At 41.9% G+C, this 20,705-nt stretch overlaps 4 protein-coding genes across 6 annotated transcripts in view; 2 read left to right on the forward strand and 2 right to left on the reverse strand.

The window, feature by feature from the left end:
* Positions 1-160: 160 nt before the first annotated feature.
* Positions 161-4,028, reverse strand: nudt8 (nudix hydrolase 8). 2 transcript variants are annotated; one of them, XM_010791360.1, is made up of 5 exons: positions 3,922-4,028; positions 2,268-3,170; positions 2,054-2,186; positions 1,309-1,386; positions 161-836 (listed from the first exon to the last, which is right to left on the reverse strand). In XM_010791360.1, exons 2-5 carry the CDS (start codon positions 3,167-3,169, stop codon positions 699-701), a joined length of 1,251 nt encoding a protein of 416 aa, XP_010789662.1. In that variant the 5' UTR covers position 3,170; positions 3,922-4,028; the 3' UTR covers positions 161-698. The 2 variants fall into 2 exon arrangements, with proteins under 2 accessions (XP_010789662.1, XP_010789661.1); XM_010791359.1 differs by having other exon boundaries at positions 161-884; positions 3,922-4,022.
* A 600-nt stretch (positions 4,029-4,628) lies between these two features.
* On the forward strand, positions 4,629-6,664 carry LOC104962857 (tripartite motif-containing protein 65-like). Of its 2 annotated transcripts, XM_010791362.1 has the most exons (3): positions 4,629-4,703; positions 5,163-5,722; positions 6,629-6,664. In XM_010791362.1, the coding sequence occupies exons 2-3, from the start codon at positions 5,213-5,215 to the stop codon at positions 6,650-6,652; spliced, it is 534 nt and encodes a 177-aa protein (XP_010789664.1). In that variant the 5' UTR covers positions 4,629-4,703; positions 5,163-5,212; the 3' UTR covers positions 6,653-6,664. The 2 variants fall into 2 exon arrangements, with proteins under 2 accessions (XP_010789664.1, XP_010789663.1); XM_010791361.1 differs by lacking the exon at positions 4,629-4,703 and having other exon boundaries at positions 4,839-5,722.
* A 318-nt stretch (positions 6,665-6,982) lies between these two features.
* On the reverse strand, positions 6,983-15,857 carry fam234b (family with sequence similarity 234 member B). Its single transcript, XM_010791369.1, has 5 exons — positions 15,842-15,857; positions 14,790-14,922; positions 11,612-12,175; positions 8,595-8,708; positions 6,983-7,041 (listed from the first exon to the last, which is right to left on the reverse strand). Exons 2-5 carry the CDS (start codon positions 14,824-14,826, stop codon positions 6,983-6,985), a joined length of 774 nt encoding a protein of 257 aa, XP_010789671.1. The 5' UTR covers positions 14,827-14,922; positions 15,842-15,857.
* A 790-nt stretch (positions 15,858-16,647) lies between these two features.
* The window catches only part of poldip3 (polymerase (DNA-directed), delta interacting protein 3), a 9,524-nt gene continuing 5,466 nt past the window's right edge, over positions 16,648-20,705 (forward strand). The window contains exons 1-6 of the mRNA XM_010791370.1: positions 16,648-16,774; positions 17,715-17,815; positions 17,931-18,370; positions 18,631-18,681; positions 18,786-18,863; positions 18,975-19,052. Of these exons, the coding sequence (XP_010789672.1) occupies positions 16,707-16,774; positions 17,715-17,815; positions 17,931-18,370; positions 18,631-18,681; positions 18,786-18,863; positions 18,975-19,052 (816 nt within the window). The 5' untranslated portion in view covers positions 16,648-16,706. The remainder of the gene's footprint in view (positions 16,775-17,714; positions 17,816-17,930; positions 18,371-18,630; positions 18,682-18,785; positions 18,864-18,974; positions 19,053-20,705) is intronic.

The raw sequence follows: 20,705 nt of genomic DNA on the forward strand, positions 1-20,705 counted from the left end.
TTATGGTATATAAAAATGGTGGTGTATGTAGAACATGATGGGCAAAGTAGCTTTAAAGTTATAATAAATGAGTTTCATGTTTCTGTGTGATTCTCATACAAACTAAGCAAAGAAAGTGGTCATTCTCCCACCACGAGAATACTTTAAAAATAACCTTTATTGCATTGTTCATCAACACGCCACATGATGTGCTTATATCATTTCAGTATTTATAACAGTCCAGAATCATAAAAAGCTAAACTAAATGTGCATGAGCTGAATCTGTTATAACTGGGCCCACATGATAAGATGTAACACCAAGTAGCTTCATTTGAAATGCATAAGGAAAACGTTATCTCGGACTCAGTGATTTAACTTGTTTAAATACTTTTATTTGGTAACAAAAGATTTCAAGCTGAATTAAAAAGGATGTGTACGGATTTGAAAATGAAAGCAGTCCAACAATGAGGTATAATAAAGTATAAGGATAGCTTTTCAATGTTGTTACTTCATATGTCTTCAAATTATTGAAAGATTTCCAACGCCAGCTCTTTATCAATGAGAAAGAAAGTGCACAAATGGAAAAATCCTTCTCCTTACTGGAGAGGACCTCACCTTCATAAATGAAATCATTAACCGATTCCAGCGCTGGATTGCACATTATTATGAAATCTTTAAGTCACATTAGGGGTGTACTGTCAAGTTTAAAGAAGTTGCTGCTAAGAAGGGATGATAAGTTTGAGGGTGTGGTCTAGGGCGATGGCTGTCAGACCCCACACTCGATGCTTCCCGTTACGAAACACTGGGACGGTGTATCCGTACTTGTTGCCGGTGCGGAAGTGTGTGTAGCCACGGTTCTGAGGGTTACACAAGTGGGACAAGGACAGGGTGAAAATCTCCTCCACCTGGGACAGAAACAGGCAAAGAAGGCACAGTTTACAACTTTGGATTGAAATAAAAACAAGCAGAAAACATGTGCTTTGAAATGCATCGAGGAAAGAAAATGAGAGATAATGCCAGCTAGCTTAAACTGATTAACTGAGTATTAAGGTAGATGATAACCAAGTCAGACCTGGAGATAATTTGATACAAAACAGCAAAAAAAAGAATATACGTAATACCTATAAACGTATTTAGAGCTGGCTATGATAGTGGTGTGAAATCATACACCTACAAAGATATATCAGCTCTTTACTAGTGTCTGTTATAGAAGACATTACTGACATAACATGCCATTCATGTTGGAAAAAACTAAACAGTAATATGGAAACCTGTCCCTCAGAGGCAGATATAACATTTATAAATTGCAAAACAATAGGATGACTGTACCTCTCCAGGGTTCGGTTTGAAGGACATCTCCTCTAGGGGCCCGAGGTTAGCAAGCACAGGGGCTATCATCATGCCTGACTGGTGAGAGAGACAAACTACCTTTACGATCAGAGCAAGTCTCAGTATTCAGTGTGTGGGTGACACAAAAAACGTTTTTCCTTCTTTATTGTTAGGATATGTTTATCTGTGGCCAATGACAAAGCACAGTCTGTCTGATAGTGAACATAACGAGAAGTGCCTTAGGCCTAAACAGGCTGAATGTAAGGCTAGTGCAGGGATAACTCTAGCGTTAGGGTGGGTATTCAATTTGCAGATAATTAATAACAAACAATTGACATATTCAAGTGAGTGTTAAAAAAAAAACGATCCAACTGTTTTATGGCATCGTAAATAGAATATTCCTGGGTTGCGACCGATAGTCCTAAATAAGAAGTCTTGGCATGTGCTTTTGTAATAGAGATAATTTAATAGTTTCACTACCATCAACAGACTGATGGCATTGTTATCGCTTATTGGATGAAGTCCTTTTAAATACTTTTTTTAATCCCTTTACAAACCTCATAAAAAAGAAACTTTTAAGAGAAGCAAATTGATTTAAAAGTGAAGTTTCTCCACTGTAGAGCCATCAGTGGCACCCTACCACAATTGTTTTAGTGACTGCCATACATTCATAAACAGTAATAATGATATCATCACATTTTAAATGTATTATTTGATGTAGTCATAACACTGCACTGACACCCACCATGTCCCTGAGAGGCTTCAGGATGCCCCAGACCTTCTCTGTTGCCACAGAAACACCAAGCTCCTCCCTGGCTTCCCTCAACGCTGTGTCCACCACATCCACATCTGATGGATCACTCTTTCCTCCTGCAAAACTAGAAAGAAAAAAAACTGGAAATAAGAACAGATGCAGCCTTCTACAGGAGTTCAAATGCAACTTCTATCCTCCCACTTACCTGACATCTCCCTTGTGCCTGCCCTTCAGTGTGCTGGAGCGCAGAGTAAAGAGAAATGCAGGCTCCCCATGATCAGAGCACAGAGAAACTAGGACTGAGGCCCATCTCCCCTGGTTCTTTCCCTGGCTTGCCCGCTGTTTCCCCTTATCCACTTCGTACAGCTTCACATTGGGCCCCAGTCTCTGTCGACACCTGTTTTCATTCTCATGCGACAGACAATCTCTCCAGGTGTCGGCCACCTCAGGGGCAGCCTGATGGACGCCTCTGGTTTTGTGGGAAGAGAGGCTAGAAGGTTGTTGTCTGCTCTTTAATTGGTTAAAAATCCATGGCCTGTGTGTCGACGAGCTGAACGATCTAACAAAGTGCTGTCTGCTATATAAATGGCTTTGAAGAGGGTTACACTGAGTCTTATAGGTGAAACTGAGTGAAGGTTGGCTCACATCCCAAGCCCTTCTCCAGGGTTGAAGAAACGTTTTGTTGATAACACAGTTCTGGTAAGTGCTCACAGTCTTGAGGTTTTCAACTGTAGCTTTCACTACAGTAGATTTCAAAGAGGGATATGCTTGTTTGGCTTTTGCAGAGCCAGAAACCTGAGGGAGGTGATGATTGCTGGACAAGCTGGCTTTGGATAGGAGGTTTTGAAATGAAGCATCTTTCGGATTCTGATTATTACAGTCCACGTTACATAAAGGCAGCTGTGTTAAACAGGATACAGTCTCTGTGTTTAGTGATGACCCCTCCTTTCTTCCTCGGGTCGCTTCATATCTCCTTTTCTTTACATCTCTTGCACCCTGCCATCCAGAAGCAGTGTGTTTAGACAAAGCAGAGAAGGGAGATTCTCGTAATAGCAGCAATGGCCTTATGGGACAAGACCAAGTCAGAACCCAGCGGGCCCTAAACATCCTATAAAAAATTAAAAAACACAAAAAAGCAACATCATTTGCCAAATTCACAAACCAAGGGGAGTGAGGTGAGGTTAAAAATGTGAGGTCAAACGACTGATCTGAGGGCACAAGTTTATCCAAATTTAACAAGCACTATTGTAATGTATGAATGCACTTGTAAATACTTGAAATACTCAGGTAAAGCTCAAGTCACTCAAACGTGTACTTAAGTACAGCACAGTAAATGTACTTTACAGCACTGTGTATGCCATCTCAGAATCAGATCAGAGCTGTTACGGACACAAACACTTATTTCATCTTAACGTGATTTCTCCAAACCCAAAGAGTACAGCTGGTAAAACCTAAATGTGCTGAAGTTAATCAGATCAGCTGCTGTCAAATTTTGGATTACGAGTTACATCTGCTGGTTACAACTAGCTTAGCTTACTTTTGTTAGCTACGTTAACAATATTTACAACGAGATGTCATATTACGTTGAAGTGCCAGGCTTGTTAGCTTCTCAACTAACAACTATAACTAATACAAGCTGGTTTTAGTATTCGACATTATCTACTTGTTGTTCTACTGGCTCTGAAATCAGGTGTTAACATATAACATGAACAGGCTAACGTTAACTAGCCTGTTAGCAAAATACAAATGAACCCAAAAGCTAAACCTTATATGTGGTCAATGGGACGGATCCGACAAGTCGAACAGAAAGGGAAGTGCAATTTGCGATATTAAAATGTAAGTTAAAAGAAAACACTCACCTTGAAAGTTGAACAGCAGTTGGCCTCTTGCCCAGCTAGCCGGCTCAGCTGCCAGTAGTCAAAATGGCGCAGAGTAGCTTCATGAGCGTCAGAGTTGCCCTCACTGCGCTGTGGTGACCCGCAGGACTTTCTTTCACAATTATTCAAACAACTCACTGAAGAAACAGATGGGAGGAAATCATGATAGCTAGACTCAGAAGAAATCACACAGTATTGAATGATACACTCACTGTATATCATGGGGGAAAGTGACAGTGACAAGTGTTGGAACTGTGGAAGTAAAAGAAAATGTAGAACTATCTTATCGTTACATTGTGACATCTATAAAGCTGAAAGAGAACAACTAAAGGCTAAAGTTATAGAGGCAGAGAGGGAATGGAGTGTGTTTGGTATTTTGGGAACAAAAGGAGAGGGAGTAAGAGCTACCAGAAAGGCACTGTTTACCTTTCTGAGTGAAACTGGGGTAGGACAAATAATTTAACATTAGGTCAGGAAAGATCATAGATTTTTATTTTGTTTTATTTATTTTATGTTTTTTGTTTATTTTTTTATTTTTTTATTAGATCATAGACATATATACGTCCATGAGTTAAGAGATGGAATGATATGATGATTCCCACTCATGTACAGTAGGTGGTGGTATGCACCTTTAAAGTTGTTTGCAATCCGCCAAAAACCGAGAGAAGAAGAAGAAGTTATAATACTGACATTATTTACTGATGAAATCACTGGGGGAACTTCCCATTGTCTGCAAACGTACGTCACTACTACTCAGGCCTCAGGTGAAACAGCTGTCTAAATTGAACTCCACAATAACGAGGCCTGGACTAACACACATGTTCAAAAATATTTAACAAGCCCTAACATCACTATCTGGCTTAATTTCGCAACGTTAGGCCTATATGCAAGATTTTTAACAGTATTTTTTCAGAGTGATTGACAGTAAATTGGCATTAAGCCCATATGATACCATTTATCATTTGACAAACTATAGGAAGCCATGGGCCCTGTGACATAAACATTATAAACACCTTACCAGACCTGTTTTACCAGCTCCACCTTGAGTCCAGGCTGCCTCTGCTCTTAAGCAGCATAGTTTCATGTGAACTGGCATTTCAGCTTTGCCCTCTGCGAGTTTTTGCTTTAACTTAAAGCACTTGCATTATTTCTAGTTCTGTTGACTATTTTTCTAGTTCATTAACCTATTTAAACAGGGAAACTTGTGGTTGTCTAACGTCCAGGTTGATCTCCAAGAAATACAGGTAATTATTCTACATTCCACCCGGGCACCATGGCCTCAGCCTGGTCTGAAGAAGAGACCTTTGTTTGCTCAGTATGCCTGGACACCCTGAAGGACCCAGCCACTCTACCCTGTGGACATTCATACTGCTTGGCATGTATCCAGAGCCACTGGGACAAGGGAAACCGCAAAGGTGAGTACAGCTGCCCCCAGTGTAGGCAGGTGTTTAACCCTCGACCCTCGCTGGCTAAGAGCACTGTGCTAGTGGAGGCTATGGAGAAACTGAGAACAAACAGCCTCAGACAAAGCTCCTCCAAAGCCGTCTCCTCTGCCCCGCCATCAATGCCTATCTACCTGGAGGTCCTACCAGGAATAGGGCCGCGTCCGGGCAGCATGTACCCTCAGCTTCCAACAGTGGAGCCCAGGCCCTGCCCTCAACACAAACGACCCCTGGACCTGTTTTGCCACGAGGACAAGGAGTGTGTGTGTGAAGTTTGTTGCCAGCATGGACATGAGGGACATCGTGTGATCAAACCACAGGCAGAGAGGAGGGAGAGACAGGTATGTAATGGACAGGGCAAATATCAAACGGGAATATTATCAATACTCTTTTGTCCTTTCTATGTTTTATCTCATGTTGGTCAGAGAAAGTGCAGGTAAAATAATAACTTGTGTTGTTCATAAGATGTATCATTTCCAAAATGTAGATGAACCTGAAGTACTTGTGAGTTGTTTTTTATTGTGGCGTTCCTGTGTGGATGTGTTCTTACACTTTCCTAAGGATAAACTGCATCTTTGCAAATGACCCACCTCAAAGTTCAATCTAGGTCACTCTGTCCTGCATGCAAAAGTTTATATTTCTATATTAATGTCCTTGTTTTGTGGTTGTGCACATACGGCACAACCCATAGGTTTTCATACACAAAACCTATATTAGTTACAGTATCGGACATTTCCTTTCAATTACAAATTCACAATTACAAAGTTATTTAAACACTCGCTCCTTAATAAAATATTCTGCCTTTTTATTCCAAGCTTGGCAAATGTAATCTTGACAGAAAAGGATCCCTTCCAACTACACCTCACCATTTTTACTATAAAAGTACATCCTTTATGTCCCTCGTTAGTCACCCAAAGAGGACTTATTTCCTCAATTTGACGAATACCACCAAACAGATCAACGTTGTCCTCTGAAATGGCATAAAAGTCGCAATTCTCCAGGCTAAAAAAATTATTTAAACTGGAAATGCCTGTGTTCAGTAATGTGTGTGTGTTGTGTTTTGTGTGTGTGTGTGTGTGTGTGTGGGTGGTGTGTGTGTGTGTGTGTGTGTGTGTGTTGTTGTGTGTGTGTGTGTGTGTGTGTGTGTGTGTGTGTGTGTGTGTGTGTGTGTGGTGGTGTTGGTGTGTGTGTGTGTGTGTGTGTTGTGTGTGTGTGTGTGTGTGTGTGTGTTGTGTTTGTGTGTCCAGAAAGACTTAATCGAGATGCAATAGGAAATACAGAAGGAGAATTCCAGAGACGGAAAAGAGGCGTATAGAGCGAGCTGCCACATGCTGCCCCCCAACACCAAAGTAAGACATTATGTAGTTTTGAGGAGAAACCTTTTGGAGACCCATCTCATTTTTGATGTGGTTTGTTGATTGTTACAACCAAACACATTTTACAATCCTTGGTACCCTCTTTCTCCTCCTCTTTGGGAATTTCGTAGGCCTTGGTGCAGGCTCTTAAATCCAAGAGAGCATAGATTTATTTCTGGAGCTTGTCAAGACTGTGAATCAAACAGGCATCCAGGTCGTGAGGTTCCTCAGCACCCATGAGACCTCTTAGGTAGCGGTTTGAAGGGACAGATCCACCGACTGGAGCAGGGGGTGGCATCGCTGCGCTGGAAGAAACAGGTAAAGGCAACAACAATGATGTGAGGCTGGGCTGAGCAACCCCAGTTACTGAAGGACAGGACATGTGCACAGACACCCGGACATCTGCTTCTTGAAGGCTAATTAGGTGGTGGGTCGTGGAACTAGAAATAATCAAAACCACTTGATTTTATCATTGGATCCCACAGAGATTAAGGTTCACCAGTAATGACATTTAATCCTATTCTTATTTTCATACATTTTGTTGTTTCTTCTAAAGAAATTTCTTCATCATGGAGCCGCCGGGGTCAGGGACAGGTGCAATAGGAGAGGTCGATTACGAATCAGGCAGGAAGCCGGTGATTAGCCTCTGTTTCGCTTACCATTGAAAGAACTACAGGGCAACATGTGATGTCTTGCAAGCCCAGTCTGGCCTTAGTATCACATTATGGTCTCTGAATGATTTTATTCCCTTTCTCTCTTTCTTGCCATTCTTCTCAATTTCCATACATTCAAAACCTGTCCCTTTTTTTTTTTTTTTTTTTTGTATGTAATCCTGATGCAGCTGGCTTCAACAGTCCATATGATGCCTCAGGTCAGCAGCGGCAGNCCTCGACAAAAAGCTGGGTCTGTCGGAAAAAACTGTATGAGACTCAGCAGGAACATCTCCACATATTAACACCGCTTCATGAGTTTCGAAGCGTAAATGCAATCGCCAGAAGTAAAAAGCCAACGTTAGGCTATAAAGGAACTACATCACGTCACCAACGCTAAGCTAAAGGCGGCTAATGTTGGGAGTGATGACGTTTGGGAGTCTCATCTAGCCACATGCTAGCAACCGCTGGTTTTGTTAAAGGGGACCTATCATGCTATATTTGAATAATATAGTGTAGGACCATACCTATATAAGGCATATTTATACTTTTTATTTTTCAAAATACCAAACAGATCATGCATTTTAGCCATTCCTCATTTCGCTCAATTTAACACTGTCTTTGCATGGGCTGATTCTGTGAGAACAGCACCATCTACAGGCCTGGCATATGTACTACAGCGTCTCCAGCGCTTTCGAATGGCAATGTCCGTGGCTGTCTCCTCCTGATTGGTGGAGTTGGCCCAATAGCCGTAGCGCCACTTCTGTGACGTCACAGAAGTGTTCAAATCTGGATCAGTCTGTATCAGATCCGTTGCAGCCCCTTTTTAAGAGATTTGGGTATGGAGGAAATTAGAGAGGGTTGTGTTTTATGACACTTGGTGAGTTCCCTGGAACACCGGGGACACATATTCATGTATAAAAGACGTACAAAAGTGCATTTTGCATGATAGGTCACCTTTAAACAAAGAAGTTAAGAAATATTCACCGGTTGGGTATTTACGGAAATATTTTATGTTGGAGAACAAAACCAGAAAATATATTAAGCTTGTGTTAACCATAGACCTTATTCAGGCCTCTTTCCAAAAACTCGTTAAAAAACTGTTGGATAAGGGACCAGGACGTGCTAAAAGGACTCATTCCTACACCACTCTTAGGAACATTCTGAAACATAAGGACAAAGAAGGGGAAAGAAGATAGGTGACATACTTTTGTTTCCTTGCATTGGATGCATATCATTGGTCCATTCAGTAACTCCCAGAAACACGTCCGCCACTGAATCTCCGTCAACATCCCATAACGCCAGCGCCGGCGGAGTTACACCTAGAGAGAAACACAACAAAGTGAACCACCTACAGCCAGTCCTTCTCACTGTTTGACTGAAGCTTAAACGACTAATAATAGGAACAAATATGTGAATCATAAGAGTCACAAACACTGATGTGGTCATTAAAAGACACAGTCCTGTCTTTGTGTTTATTTTCACTCCACAATGCTCTTATAGTGCATGCTGAAACAGAACATGTGGTGGGTAGACTGATGTAATTACAGTTTACAAATGAATGGGTGAGTCCGCGGTGTCTAGCCACAGAGACTCCCAAGTAAGTCTTTATAAAGTGAGCGTTATGAGCATGGCTGGATTTTGAGACAATGGGGTTCTGGACACAGATATGAGAAAGGCCCCTCCACCTTTCCTACATTTGAGCAAGAACCACAGATTGTATAGTTGTTAAGCATCTTTGTCTCTTGGCAACAACCTGGTGTCTCTTTGCACGTTTAACCCTTACAATTCAAGAGGTTTGGAAGGACTTTCCAGGCCCATCTCCCACAATTTCAAGGACTCACATTACTTGACAGACAGGAACAGGATTCACTGAGAGTGTGTGGAATGAGAACCAGCCAGATTAACAGAATGTCCCATCAGAGAAGCTCGAGCACTTACAATGACCCGGATCTATTTGTCTATCTCTTTTTACTTTCTAAGCTTTGATTTGTTTCCCCTAGGTTTTTAAGAACCACTGAGGAACAAGTAGTTGTTTTTGGTCACTCCATGGTGGTTTTGCATCTATTTTTTTGAATGTGACACTTTGGACCCCAGTGACCCCTCCATGATTAGAACTGGTGTAAGGCCAGTATGTGTAGCCTCAACAAATATTACAGAGAAAAGCATTTAGATCAGGGGTGTCCAAACTTTTTTCATCGAGGGCCACATACAGACAAATATATGAAGGGCTGGGCCACTCACCAGAGGTTTATCGCCTCATAAGTTCAGTTATAAGTAGGGATGCTCCGATATCGATCGGCCGCCGAACAAGCTCATCAAAATGGCTTCACCGGTCTGGCAGTATTTTAAGGTGTCTGTAAAATAGCGGTATGCAACGCGTGTGAAGCAGAAATCCTGCAGCTCCACCTGCTGTGACGGACCGGTGAGCGGAGCAACACACACACTAACGGTACGTCCACACAGCAGCTTTAAAAAAATCTTCCAACGCTTCTCTGCCCATTGACTTTAAATGGGGTGACGTCACTTTGCCTCGCTTTTCGCCGAACTGCATTGTGGGGAAGCAAAGCGAAGATTTCCAGGATTTTCAGGATTTTCAGGATTCAAAAGTTGAGCAATGTTCAACTTTTGAAGCTAATCGTCAGCCAATCAAATCCCGTTTATGCAAATCTGACAGTGCAAGCGCTAGCCAATCAAACCGCGTGCAAGCTGGGAGAGACATACCGCAGTTCATTTCCTCATATTCCAAACGAGATATTACGGTAGCAAATCACCCGGTTCTTTACGACCAGAACTATTTACCGGGATACAAACCGGAGGAACCAGGCATGGAGGGAGGTGGCAGAGACAGTGGGTGAAACTGGTAGGTTTTCGCCTGTTTGGGGATTTTATATCCAGTTTACTTTGTTTTAACATTGCTATTGCTTTGTATGTCGGGGGTGGGAGATTCATGTGATTGGTTGTTGGTCGCAAAAAATCCCCAAGCTTTCAGACACGCCCAATTCAAGATTTTCAAGATTTTTTCAAAGCTGCTGTGTGGACGGGCGTAAGAGTTAGACCTAACACACTATTTGATCTACCTCTGGAACAAGCTAAACCAGTACATGTATATCAGGGTTCATACACTTTTTTACAAATGATTTTCCATGACTTATCCATGACCAAAAAATTACTCTCTCATCAGTACCTATCTAAAACAAATCAAATAGTAGGCTTACTAGCTTCTGAACGCTAAAGCAACTCAAATCTCTCACCAGCAAAATACCTCTACAGTTAAATGTCATTTTACGTTTCATTACTATACAATACAATATTTATCATTATAGTATTACTATTTCGGCGATTAGATAAAATATAAATTAATATAAAAAAAAATATTGTTTTCCAGAGGCCTGGAATTAGCATTTTGAATTTCCATGACTTTTCCAGGTTTTTAATGACCTTAAGAACCCTGATATATGTATTCTTCACTGTCGGGTCACTCATTACTGGATTAGTGAGCTGCATGAGATACTAACAGGCTGTCAGGAGAGAGAGAGACAGAGAGAGAGAGAGAGAGAGAGAGAGAGAGATGAAAAGAGAAAGGCTCCCGTGTTATTCTCCAAAGTTATGTAAACTTGAATAATGTACTTCATTTGAATGTAATAATTATGTTGGTTGTTGTTTGTTGAAGCGCCAGTGAATGAGCTCCATTAACTGAGCTCCATTAACTGAGTTTTAAACATCACTTTAAATGGAAGATCCCCCTAGGCCCCGCCCACTCGATCAGATCGGTGATCGGTATCGGCCGATACTGATTCCGGCGATCGGCCCCAAAATTGGCGATTGGAGCATCCTTAGTTATAAGTTAGCAAAATCAATCAAACGTAGGTAATAATGCTTAATCAGCCTAAATCACAGCTCTCCAGAGGGTTTCAATTATTTTGTGAGCAGCTCATTCCTTAAAACAGAAGCAGCAGATTGCTTATCATAAGAGGAAATAGGAAGGGTTTATTTCAAGCTTGTTATGAAAATAAGTTATGGGCTTTTTTCTTACCAACTTAGATTTGGCAGAAAACTTTTCAACTTGAATGACTGAATTTTTAAAGTGGGCTTATTAGCACAGGATTACTACCGAGTGATATCTGTTCTCATCTATATGTAAGAGACAAGAGGGCCACACTCCATTATACTTTTTGAATTTGCTGAGGGCCGTAGTTTGGACACCCCTGACTATCATCCTTACCTCCGGCGTCTCCCAGCGCTCTCTCCCACATTGGCCTCTTCCCCAGATCTCCCTTCCTACAGGGGATCAGGAACGCACAGAGCAGCACGAGCAGCGCCGCGCAGACCAAGGGCACCAGGAAGAACGCACTTCGGATAGCAGTCTTCATCCTCATCCTCTTCTCCTCCGCCTCAGCACTATGAACCCCGGTCCCAGCCCCCCCTAACGTCCCGGGCCCTCCTCTGTCCTCCCCCGATCTGTCCCTCCCCGGGTCTCTGTGGCTCCAGTACTGCATGCCTTTCATTTCCTCTCTGTCCGGCCTGGATTTGCTGGGCAGTCGTTCTCTCCACTCGTCGTCGTCGTACTCCTCTTCCTCCTCCTCTTCGTCCTCTTGAGCCTCATCTTCGGCCCCCACCAGTCTTCCCGATCGCCCCCCCCGCAGCTTGGAGGGTCCCGAGCCGAGGCAGCCGTCTCTGCCCAGCCCGTTTCGGGGGTAGTTGAGGACGAGGTCATCCTCCTCGCTCTCGTCCTCGCTGTCGGCCTGGGTCAGAGGGTCGTACTCCCCCAGCTCCGAGCCCTTCTTCCCTGCAGACACGTCACAGTCAACGTCAACTTTATTGTCAGTCTTTCAGTTTGTGTGCACAGACAGAGAGATTGAAATACCGTTTCCCACAATCCCGAATACAAATATGTATATCATAGAAAACAGAAACATTTATACATATGCACAAATGAAAGGTGGGGTAGGTCATTTTGGAGAAACCAGCTCGAGTGCGCTAGAATTTGAAAATACACAGCCGGAAAAAATCTGCCACTTCCTCACAGAGCCCCTCCTCCAACACACACGAACGCGCACATGACCAATGAGGGCACGAGATAAGTTTGTGCACAGATGGAAGGCTGACAGGCAGGTAGGCCATCCAGTTATTTTAGCCGGGCCGGCTCAGATGATTGGTCGTGCTTTTTACAGCGCCACGGCTTCCACAGATGAGATATTTTAATGGATGTTTTGTCAAAGCATTTCAGATATTCATTGCTATCGGGATGTTAAGAGCATTCCATGGAATATAACAACAAGTGTATCTCGAGCCGGTTTCTCAAACTTACCTACCCCACCTTTAAGATAAAAACACAACAATCAATATATACAAAATAACAGTCACTTCAATATCTTTGGGAATGTCCATTAGTGCAAGACTGTCCATAGCAGCATAAAAAAGTAATAAAAAAATAATGTTGATACACAAATACTCATATCATCTCAATAATAGATCCCATTAATCCATATACTGATGCATTAGAGATGAGTCCTCTTACCGAGGATGCTGAGGGCGATCTTAAAAACACTTAAAATAGGTTGTGATCCCTTAACTGTGGCTACTAATAGTTTTCCTCCTCTGTAGGTAACGTCTTAGTGTCCTACACTTGGTACTCAAACATTTACACTCGGAATACCATTTTACTTTCTTTGAAATTAAAATTGTTCGATTTGTTCATATTTTAGGGATCGGGGAAGGTCCTACTCTCACAAAGTAGGTGAGTCAAGAAAATAACTTGTGAAGGCTACCCTGCATCGTGGTGCTGTTATCATGGATCAACTAGGTGGTACTTTATGTTGTTGTTGTTTTCCCATTGGTGTATTACAGGCTACTTCCATACATACTGTTACCTGTATCCATGTTATAATCATATATGTCACATTTAGGTAAGTTAGTGTGAAAAACAAATCTGGCACACAGTTTTCTGCCATATAAACTATTCAACAGGGGTCTCAAGTTTCCTGTAGATTGTTGTTGTTTACTTTTTACAGTTTAGGAGACGGGGAAGGTCCTAGACCTACGAGGCATCTCACAAAGTAGGTGAGTCACCTCAGTAAGCAGACCTTTTCCCCTTCAAAAATACTTCTCGTTATGTTTACGAGGACACGGGCGTCACCCCGCGTCGTTATTTTCCTTACTCATCAGTTTAAGGCATAAGTAGTACCTGGTCAGAGACAGGACTACAGACAAGGCCCGGGTCTTCTGGGTCACGGTGTCAACCTGATGTTTATAGGATTCTTTGTTTTTTAATGTTCGTTTTACTCAAACACATACCTATAAAAAGTAAAACCAGAGAAACTGATCATGCTGCAGTGGTCTCTTAAAATACCACTATGAAAACCCTGGAGCTAATTCACATCACTAGTTCCAATATATACACTTAATGTTTTTCATATCACATGTCATTTTTGTCTCATTTGTCCTACAGTGGGGACATGTATAGCAAAAGGGACAGTGCAGCTAAAAGATTTAAATAAGATGAGTGGAGGAATTCTATTCAATATTGAACAGAATTAAAAAGAGTATTTTATTTATATCTTAATATGTTTTGGCTTATCAGAATTACAATCCGAATACTTTACTTATCCAGCGGGGAAATTGTGATTTGTGACAGATTCTACCTTTTAGAATACAATTAAATATCTATATAAACAGATAGGAACTTAAACTAGAAATGTGTAATTTGGACGTTATATAGGACACTAAAAACAATTCACTACAACTAGGCTTCTTATAAATCTTAGAATGTTGACCTTATTTTTGAGTAAATAACATTGAAATAACAAAGTATTACACAACAATTAAATAAGTACACTCCCATGTTTAAAATAAAATGCAGCACCATAATAAAAGTAGTGAAAAAGCAGCCAGTACCACTAATAATTCGGAAAAATACTACAAAAGATACCACTATAAAAACACTAGTGCTAATTCACATCACTACTTGTGACGTCATGTTAGTATATATACAATAACATGTTTTTTCATGACGTCACGTGTAGTTTTTGTTAGCATTCATTGCTTGTTTAGCCCATGGATGGTTTAGCCTTCCAGCAAAAGCTCGGGGTGTTTAGGTCAACATCAGCTAGCAGCTAGGCTAAGAGTCAGAACCCAGCAGTGACGGTTTGAATGAGAGATGTCAACACACTGATGTACTAACACACACATCATGTGCGAAAACATGTGCATTAATCTGGGTTTATTTGGAGGTCATTAAAAATGCGTGCAGTGCAGACAAATCGGTTCTTTAAATGAATCAATTTTTTTTTTAGCAGAGTAGCAAGACATAAACACCCAGTCCTCCTGACTGAGACATGTTTCGCTAATGTCTGTTTTTAAATGTTTTTCTGGTCATTTAGAATACACACAGAGCATCTTACCGGGTAATTTGAGGGCACGGGACAGTGCTGCAGCCATTTCTCCTCTAAAGGATCCGAGAGGCAGCGACGAGGGGCAGCGGTCGGTGATAATCAACTGATGAGAAACACCGCGCAGCAGGTTAGAGCTGCCCCGCTGCATCATGGGACATGGAGTTTTTAGTTTTTGTTTCTTTTGCCATGCTTTCTTTTCAAATATGTTTTTTGTTTGTTGTTTACAATACAGCAAATGTGATATAAAAAACGAAGCAATATGCAGATGTAATTCCAGGAGATGATATTGAGGAAAATCTGTATCTAAACTACACATATAACTTATACACAAAAGTATTTTTAGTTTTCCATATTTTGCAGTCTTGACACTCACTATTACACAACATGATTTAACGATAGTTTACCTTATGAAAGAGGGCAGTACTAAGAATAAATGGACTGTTTATTTGTTTGTACCATCTTTTTCTTAATTACTTAAAATACATAGACATAGAATCGGAGGAATGGAACAGTGAAATGTGTTTAACTGCATTTAACCCCATAGTACTAGGAGGAGCAGTAGGCTACAATCACTTATGAGTTAATATAAGTGATTGTATTATCTGATAAAACAAAACAAACTAAACTATTACAACGAAATTAGCCTATTTTAGGGCTATTTCTGTGAAACCTAGTAGAACATATTCAGGTATCATTATAAAAGCATCTGGCAAAAGCAATGCCTCTGCTCTATGATGTGATTTCAAGTATACAACACTTTGTTTCTTTAAAAAAAAAAAAAAGTTGCGAAGGCTACCCTGCATCATGGTGCTGTTATCGTGGATCAGCTAAGTGGTATTTTATGTTGTTGTTTTCCCATTGACGTATTACAGGGGCTACTCCCATACATACTATTACCTGTTTCTAGTATGTAATAATCTTGTATGTCACATTTAGGTAAGTTAGTGTGAAAAACATCTTGCATACACATTTTCTGCCAAATGAACTATCCCAACATAAGGTCTCAAATTTCCTGTACATTACATGTTACTTGTTAGACGCTTTTATCCAGAGCGACTTACATACTCAATACTGTGGGAAATCCCCACAGGAGCAATTTGGGGTGAAGTGTCTTCCCCAGGGACACAACGACATGCTGACTGCAGTGGTGTTTCAATCTGTGCCCCCTGATCCGAACACATACCCACAGCCCACTGCGCCACATGGCTCCTGTAGATTGTTGTTTTGTTTTTTTACAGTTTAGGAGACAGGGAAGGTCCTAGACCTACGAGGCATCTCACAAAGTAGGTGAGTCACCTCAGTAAGCAGACCTTTACCCCTTCAAAAATTCTTCTCGTTATGTTTACGAGGACACGGGCGTCACCCCGCGTCGTTATTTTCCTTACTCATCAGTTTAAGGCATAGGTAATCAATCGTCGAAGACGGGACTAAACACAATGCCCGGGTGTTCTGGATCACGGTGTCAACCATTGCTCATTGGCAACATATTATTTTCGCTTCCGCCAACAGCTCATTGTGTGTGTTGGTAATGTGTGTGAATTGATTGTGTTAATTACATGTTTTAAAGACAGTGAAGTATATTTATTGCACATAACAATCCACATTTTTTGTGACAATATCGCGCAAAGGCTCATGGGTAGTGAAATCATTATCTCATTTGCCTTCGAGTCAAGAGCAATCAATCGCAGAATATTCTTTTATCACACGGGGCACGGGCAGTGGTTTTGCAGTGAAATCTTAATGCTCTTCCAATCAATTTACATGTAACAGTTATAAGTGAATACATGATCAGTAAATTATGATTTTAAATACAAAACAACTAAAGTGAGTTTCGAAAACCGTGTTCGCATTCTGGCCCAAATCGTTTACCGTAGGGCCAGCGAAAATCGTATCCTACACGCATGGGCAGTGAGGCTGTGTTAGAAAATGGCAGACGTCTCCCTGGATGAAGTTATACGACAGCGCGGTATTAACCTTAAGGCACCAGCGAAACGGTAAGAAAACAAATCCACGACTTGATACGTTTTTGTTTATCAAGGACAAGGAAACTTGTAGTAACGTTTCTTAAGCAATAACGTGAATTGAGAGCTTTTATTGTTGGTAAAATACCGCAAGCTAACAGTAAGCTAAAGGCTAGCTTGGCTACGATGTATATTTTAGCTTTAGGCCTTTTTCTCAGAAGCATTCACTGATAAATGTATAAAATATGAGCGGAGGTGTTAAGTTACTACGTACATTTGCAGCATACAAAGTAATTTAAACTAGATGCACCGTTACGATCTTTGATAAAACACTATATATATATATTATTATTATTATTAGGAAATGGGCCAATTTGTATAATAAGTACTGCATGCAGGACTTTCACTTGAAACAGAGTTTTCTTACACTCTGGTCTTTCTAATTGTACTCAAGATAGGAGTACTTGTCCCACCTCTGAATATGGGTAGATTCAGGAAAATCCTACAAAACGTATTTAAGTCGCACCAACACAAACTCTTGTTACGAGTTAGCTTGTCTTTGTAGCTTCATTCGCCAGGTGTAGCTAGCTTGCAAGCTAATATTAATCAAGCTAGCTTTATCACTAGGTTAAACTAGGGTGGTGGCTTGTTCAAACAATTGTTTAAAACACACTGTCCTTCCTCCATTATTGTGTGAGAAAGTACAGAGGAATATATACACCCGAATTGTTTGTGCAAATAGCAGGGCCCGATATGACAGCTCTTAAATATGTGTTCCCTTTGCTGGGCGACAAAACAAATTATTTCAGCATTAAAATACAAATAAAAACTCTTCTAATTTAAGTGTTACTGTCAAAATATTGAACTTTTCATGAACTTTCAAATGTCGAATAAAGCCCTGTCTTCAGAATCCTGGTGGGTTTTGCTTGAACATTGATTAACTTAAATAAACTCTTGTGCATCTGTGTGTCAGACCAATGTTTGGAAGAGGTGCAGGAGCGGTTGGCAAAAGCTTTGATGCTCGCCAGAAGATTGGGGCTAATGATGTCCGACAGCGGCTTGGACCAGGAGCAGGTAATGGCATCATTGTCTGAAATCACATGCCTTTTTTATATTGAGTAAAAAAACAAATCAAGTTTAGAGGATTTATACGTATTTCGCTCCTAAATTTCAACATTTGATCCCTCAGGATTTCAAGTGAAAGATGCCAGGGAGAAGCTGGTTCAGAAGGATGCTCGCTTTAAAATCCGTGGCAGGGGAGCAGCAGGAGGAGGAGGAGGTGGGGTGCAGGATGCTCGGCAGATGATCAACTCACGCAAACAGGGGCCAAATCTGTTCGCTGTCCCTGCACAGACAATGCCAAAGATGGCAGTAATGCAACATCTGCAGGGCCAGACATTTGTGCCACAGATGCAGATACAAAGCAACTATAATCTGGCCGGTCTGAACTCGAGGCAGTTTAACCCGACTGCACAAGGACTTGGTTTGAGGGGCAGCGCGTCGCCACAGCTGAGCCCTAATAAGAGAGTGATGGATGCTCGGGATAGACTGAGCCTCAAGAGGAACATTGGAGGGACACCGACACAGGGAGATTTTGAACACCCCCTCAAAATAACCAAGACCATCCAGGTAAGTGACTCTCTTCTTGGAATCAAACGGCTCTTTCTATATCGTCGTTTCCCTTCTTTCTGTGGACAGTTCCAATGGGCTAGTGTCATCTGATAGGAAGTGTGTATTTAAAAGTAAGCTGTTTATGACACCAAAACGAAGTGATATAGGCCTATTGTGTCTAGAATATACATGCAAGGGAGACAGCTTGCATAGACTTGATGAAGTGTAGAAGCACACTGACATACTGTATTCTAATATTTGATGCCTTTTATTTACAGCAACGTCCAATGGGAGTCGGATTGTCAAGTGGAACACGGTCAAATACACAGGTAGAGTGTTTTTCTTGGCATGTTTTAGGAAAAATATTTCTCTGAAAGAGAGTCGTGACTAAGATTGGTAAACATGGTATTCAAATGTTTGTTGTCTCCCACAGCCTCTCTCAGATGAGCACGATGGCCCCCACAATAAACAAGTAAAGATGGCTACAGCTAATCATATGCTCAAGTCACGGGTAAGAGCTGCACTCGGTCTGAATCAGCACACAGACCAAATGAATGATTGTGTTTTTGCTACACGAGTGTCTGACTCCTGCTTTTAAATGAACTTCCTTTCCTTCACACAGCCTGGAACAATGGGCTCCACATTCTCCATGTCAGGTCCGATCACCAAGGTGGTTCAAAATGATTCGTACACGGGAGGCGTAAAATCCTAAGTCTGCATCTGGGGTTGCAGTGGGCCTCCAAAGGGGGGGGGGCCAACATACAAGCGCCCTCGACGACGGTGATCGTATGCTGTTTGAATCGTTTTGTCTGCGAGTAAAAGAGTACTCGTTTTCCACTGTCGCGCGATGTGTGTGCAAAGGGGTAGGACCAAATGAGGAGACATTCATCTAGCTTCTATGTATTTAATGTAGACTGAACGGCGATCGACTTCGTAAACAACGATCCAATGATCGACCCACAAAGAGGCTATTCCTCCGGCCCCCTTGTTTTCAGTTACTAATGAAGCCAAGGTACAACTACATATAAAAGTTATGTCTAACAACCCCCCGTGACTTCCGAGATGGCATGATCCAATGAAACGTCGTGCCTTGTAAATGGGGTTTTAGTGTAAATCTGCGCTAGCGTTGTGTTTCATTGGAAAGTTTAGGTAGTAGAAATCCTGGAAGATTTTTAGTATAAATTTCTGAAAGAATAAAAAAAACTTAGTGTAAATTCTGGAAAAATTCCGAAGTTAAGACTAATAGGTTACATTACTGAAAAAGTCTGGGGCGGCCCTGTGACATGTCATGGCCAGTTCTGAAACTTTACTCAGGATTTAGTCTTTTGAGGTGGGAAATCAGTAACTTGGCTTCGGTCACTTTTGGTCTTTCGGGTAAATTATCACGTAGGAACGGATGACCGTGAGTGGCAGGGTCCGTCGCGCCAACAACATGAATGGACATTACGCGTTGCCGCAGGTAGGAATGCCGTGTTTGTGTTGGAGCCGGTGGAGGGTGGAAGCGGTTCGGCAGCGAAGTTTCGGGGTGTGTGTGTCTTGTGCAAGACTCTGCTTGTCTAACTCTATGTTTGTGTGAACACATCCTTTCTCACTACGTGTCGTGATGTCGTGAAATGAGGTTATTCGTTTACATGGTTTTCACTACCGTCAATGACTCTCCTGAGTGGTGATGTACAGAAGGAGTCAACTGCCCCCCACGCTCAAACAAGTGGCATTAAGGAACCAGGGAGCGGGTCTCCTGACTTTGACTGTCCGAGCCTTTTTATATGTGTAGAGTAATAGTTCGTGTTTAGGGTCCGTCTGGAGTTAATTAGACTCGTCGGACACCATTCCAACACGTTTACCTTTCTATCAGGCACAAACGGTAGTAATGTCGATGTCGAAAATTGCAGAACGGGCTACGGTTTAGTCTAATGTTACTTACAATGCAAATCGGAGCCAGTTCAGATGTTTTCTAACCGTTCCTGTTCAAATAATATATGCGAAAAAGTGTGTTCCGTTAAGTTTCACGAAATGTTTTTACGTCTGTCACTATTAAGTTTATTTCCGCGCCGTTTTGTCTTTTCAGAAGTCGGACCTAAAGTTTCATCAAGGTCACCTGGACGTCCAAAGACCGTCAAACAAGTCATGGGAGTGGTTTAGGAGGGGTTGTTTCCGACCACACCGTATGACGCTATTGACATAATGGACGCCCCCCCGGCCCTCGCCCCCCCCCACCAAAGGACGACTCGAGACTACGTGCTCAGGGGACCACTCTTCCCGAAATCCCGGACGTTCGGCACCTCCCGGCGGGGCCGTCTATGTACGGACCCCTAGTAGCCAGGCCCACCCCCCCGGTGCCCCCCTCCTCCGC

The sequence above is a fragment of the Notothenia coriiceps genome, unplaced genomic scaffold, assembly GCF_000735185.1.
Source record: "Notothenia coriiceps isolate Sejong01 unplaced genomic scaffold, NC01 NC01_scaffold00035441, whole genome shotgun sequence".
Taxonomy (NCBI): domain Eukaryota; kingdom Metazoa; phylum Chordata; class Actinopteri; order Perciformes; family Nototheniidae; genus Notothenia; species Notothenia coriiceps.

What these genes read in the sequence shown, in the direction of transcription:
- nudt8 (XM_010791359.1), bottom strand. Translation starts at nt 3,169, where the DNA reads ATGTTTAGGGCCCGCTGGGTTCTGACTTGGTCTTGTCCCATAAGGCCA. An exon ending in AGGCACAAGGGAGATGTCAG is followed by an intron (nt 2,187 to 2,267) that starts GTAAGTGGGAGG and finishes TTTTCTTTCTAG; the next exon opens with TTTTGCAGGAGGAAAGAGTG. An exon ending in TCAAACCGAACCCTGGAGAG is followed by an intron (nt 885 to 1,308) that starts GTACAGTCATCC and finishes TTTCTGTCCCAG; the next exon opens with GTGGAGGAGATTTTCACCCT.
- fam234b (XM_010791369.1), bottom strand. Translation starts at nt 14,826, where the DNA reads ATGGCTGCAGCACTGTCCCGTGCCCTCAAATTACCCG. An exon ending in CCGTGCCCTCAAATTACCCG is followed by an intron (nt 12,176 to 14,789) that starts GTAAGATGCTCT and finishes ACGTGTCTGCAG; the next exon opens with GGAAGAAGGGCTCGGAGCTG. An exon ending in AGCGCTGGGAGACGCCGGAG is followed by an intron (nt 8,709 to 11,611) that starts GTAAGGATGATA and finishes GTTTCTCTCTAG; the next exon opens with GTGTAACTCCGCCGGCGCTG.
- LOC104962857 (XM_010791362.1), top strand. Translation starts at nt 5,213, where the DNA reads ATGGCCTCAGCCTGGTCTGAAGAAGAGACCTTTGTTTGCTCAGTATGC. An exon ending in CAGAGAGGAGGGAGAGACAG is followed by an intron (nt 5,723 to 6,628) that starts GTATGTAATGGA and finishes TTGTGTGTCCAG; the next exon opens with AAAGACTTAATCGAGATGCA.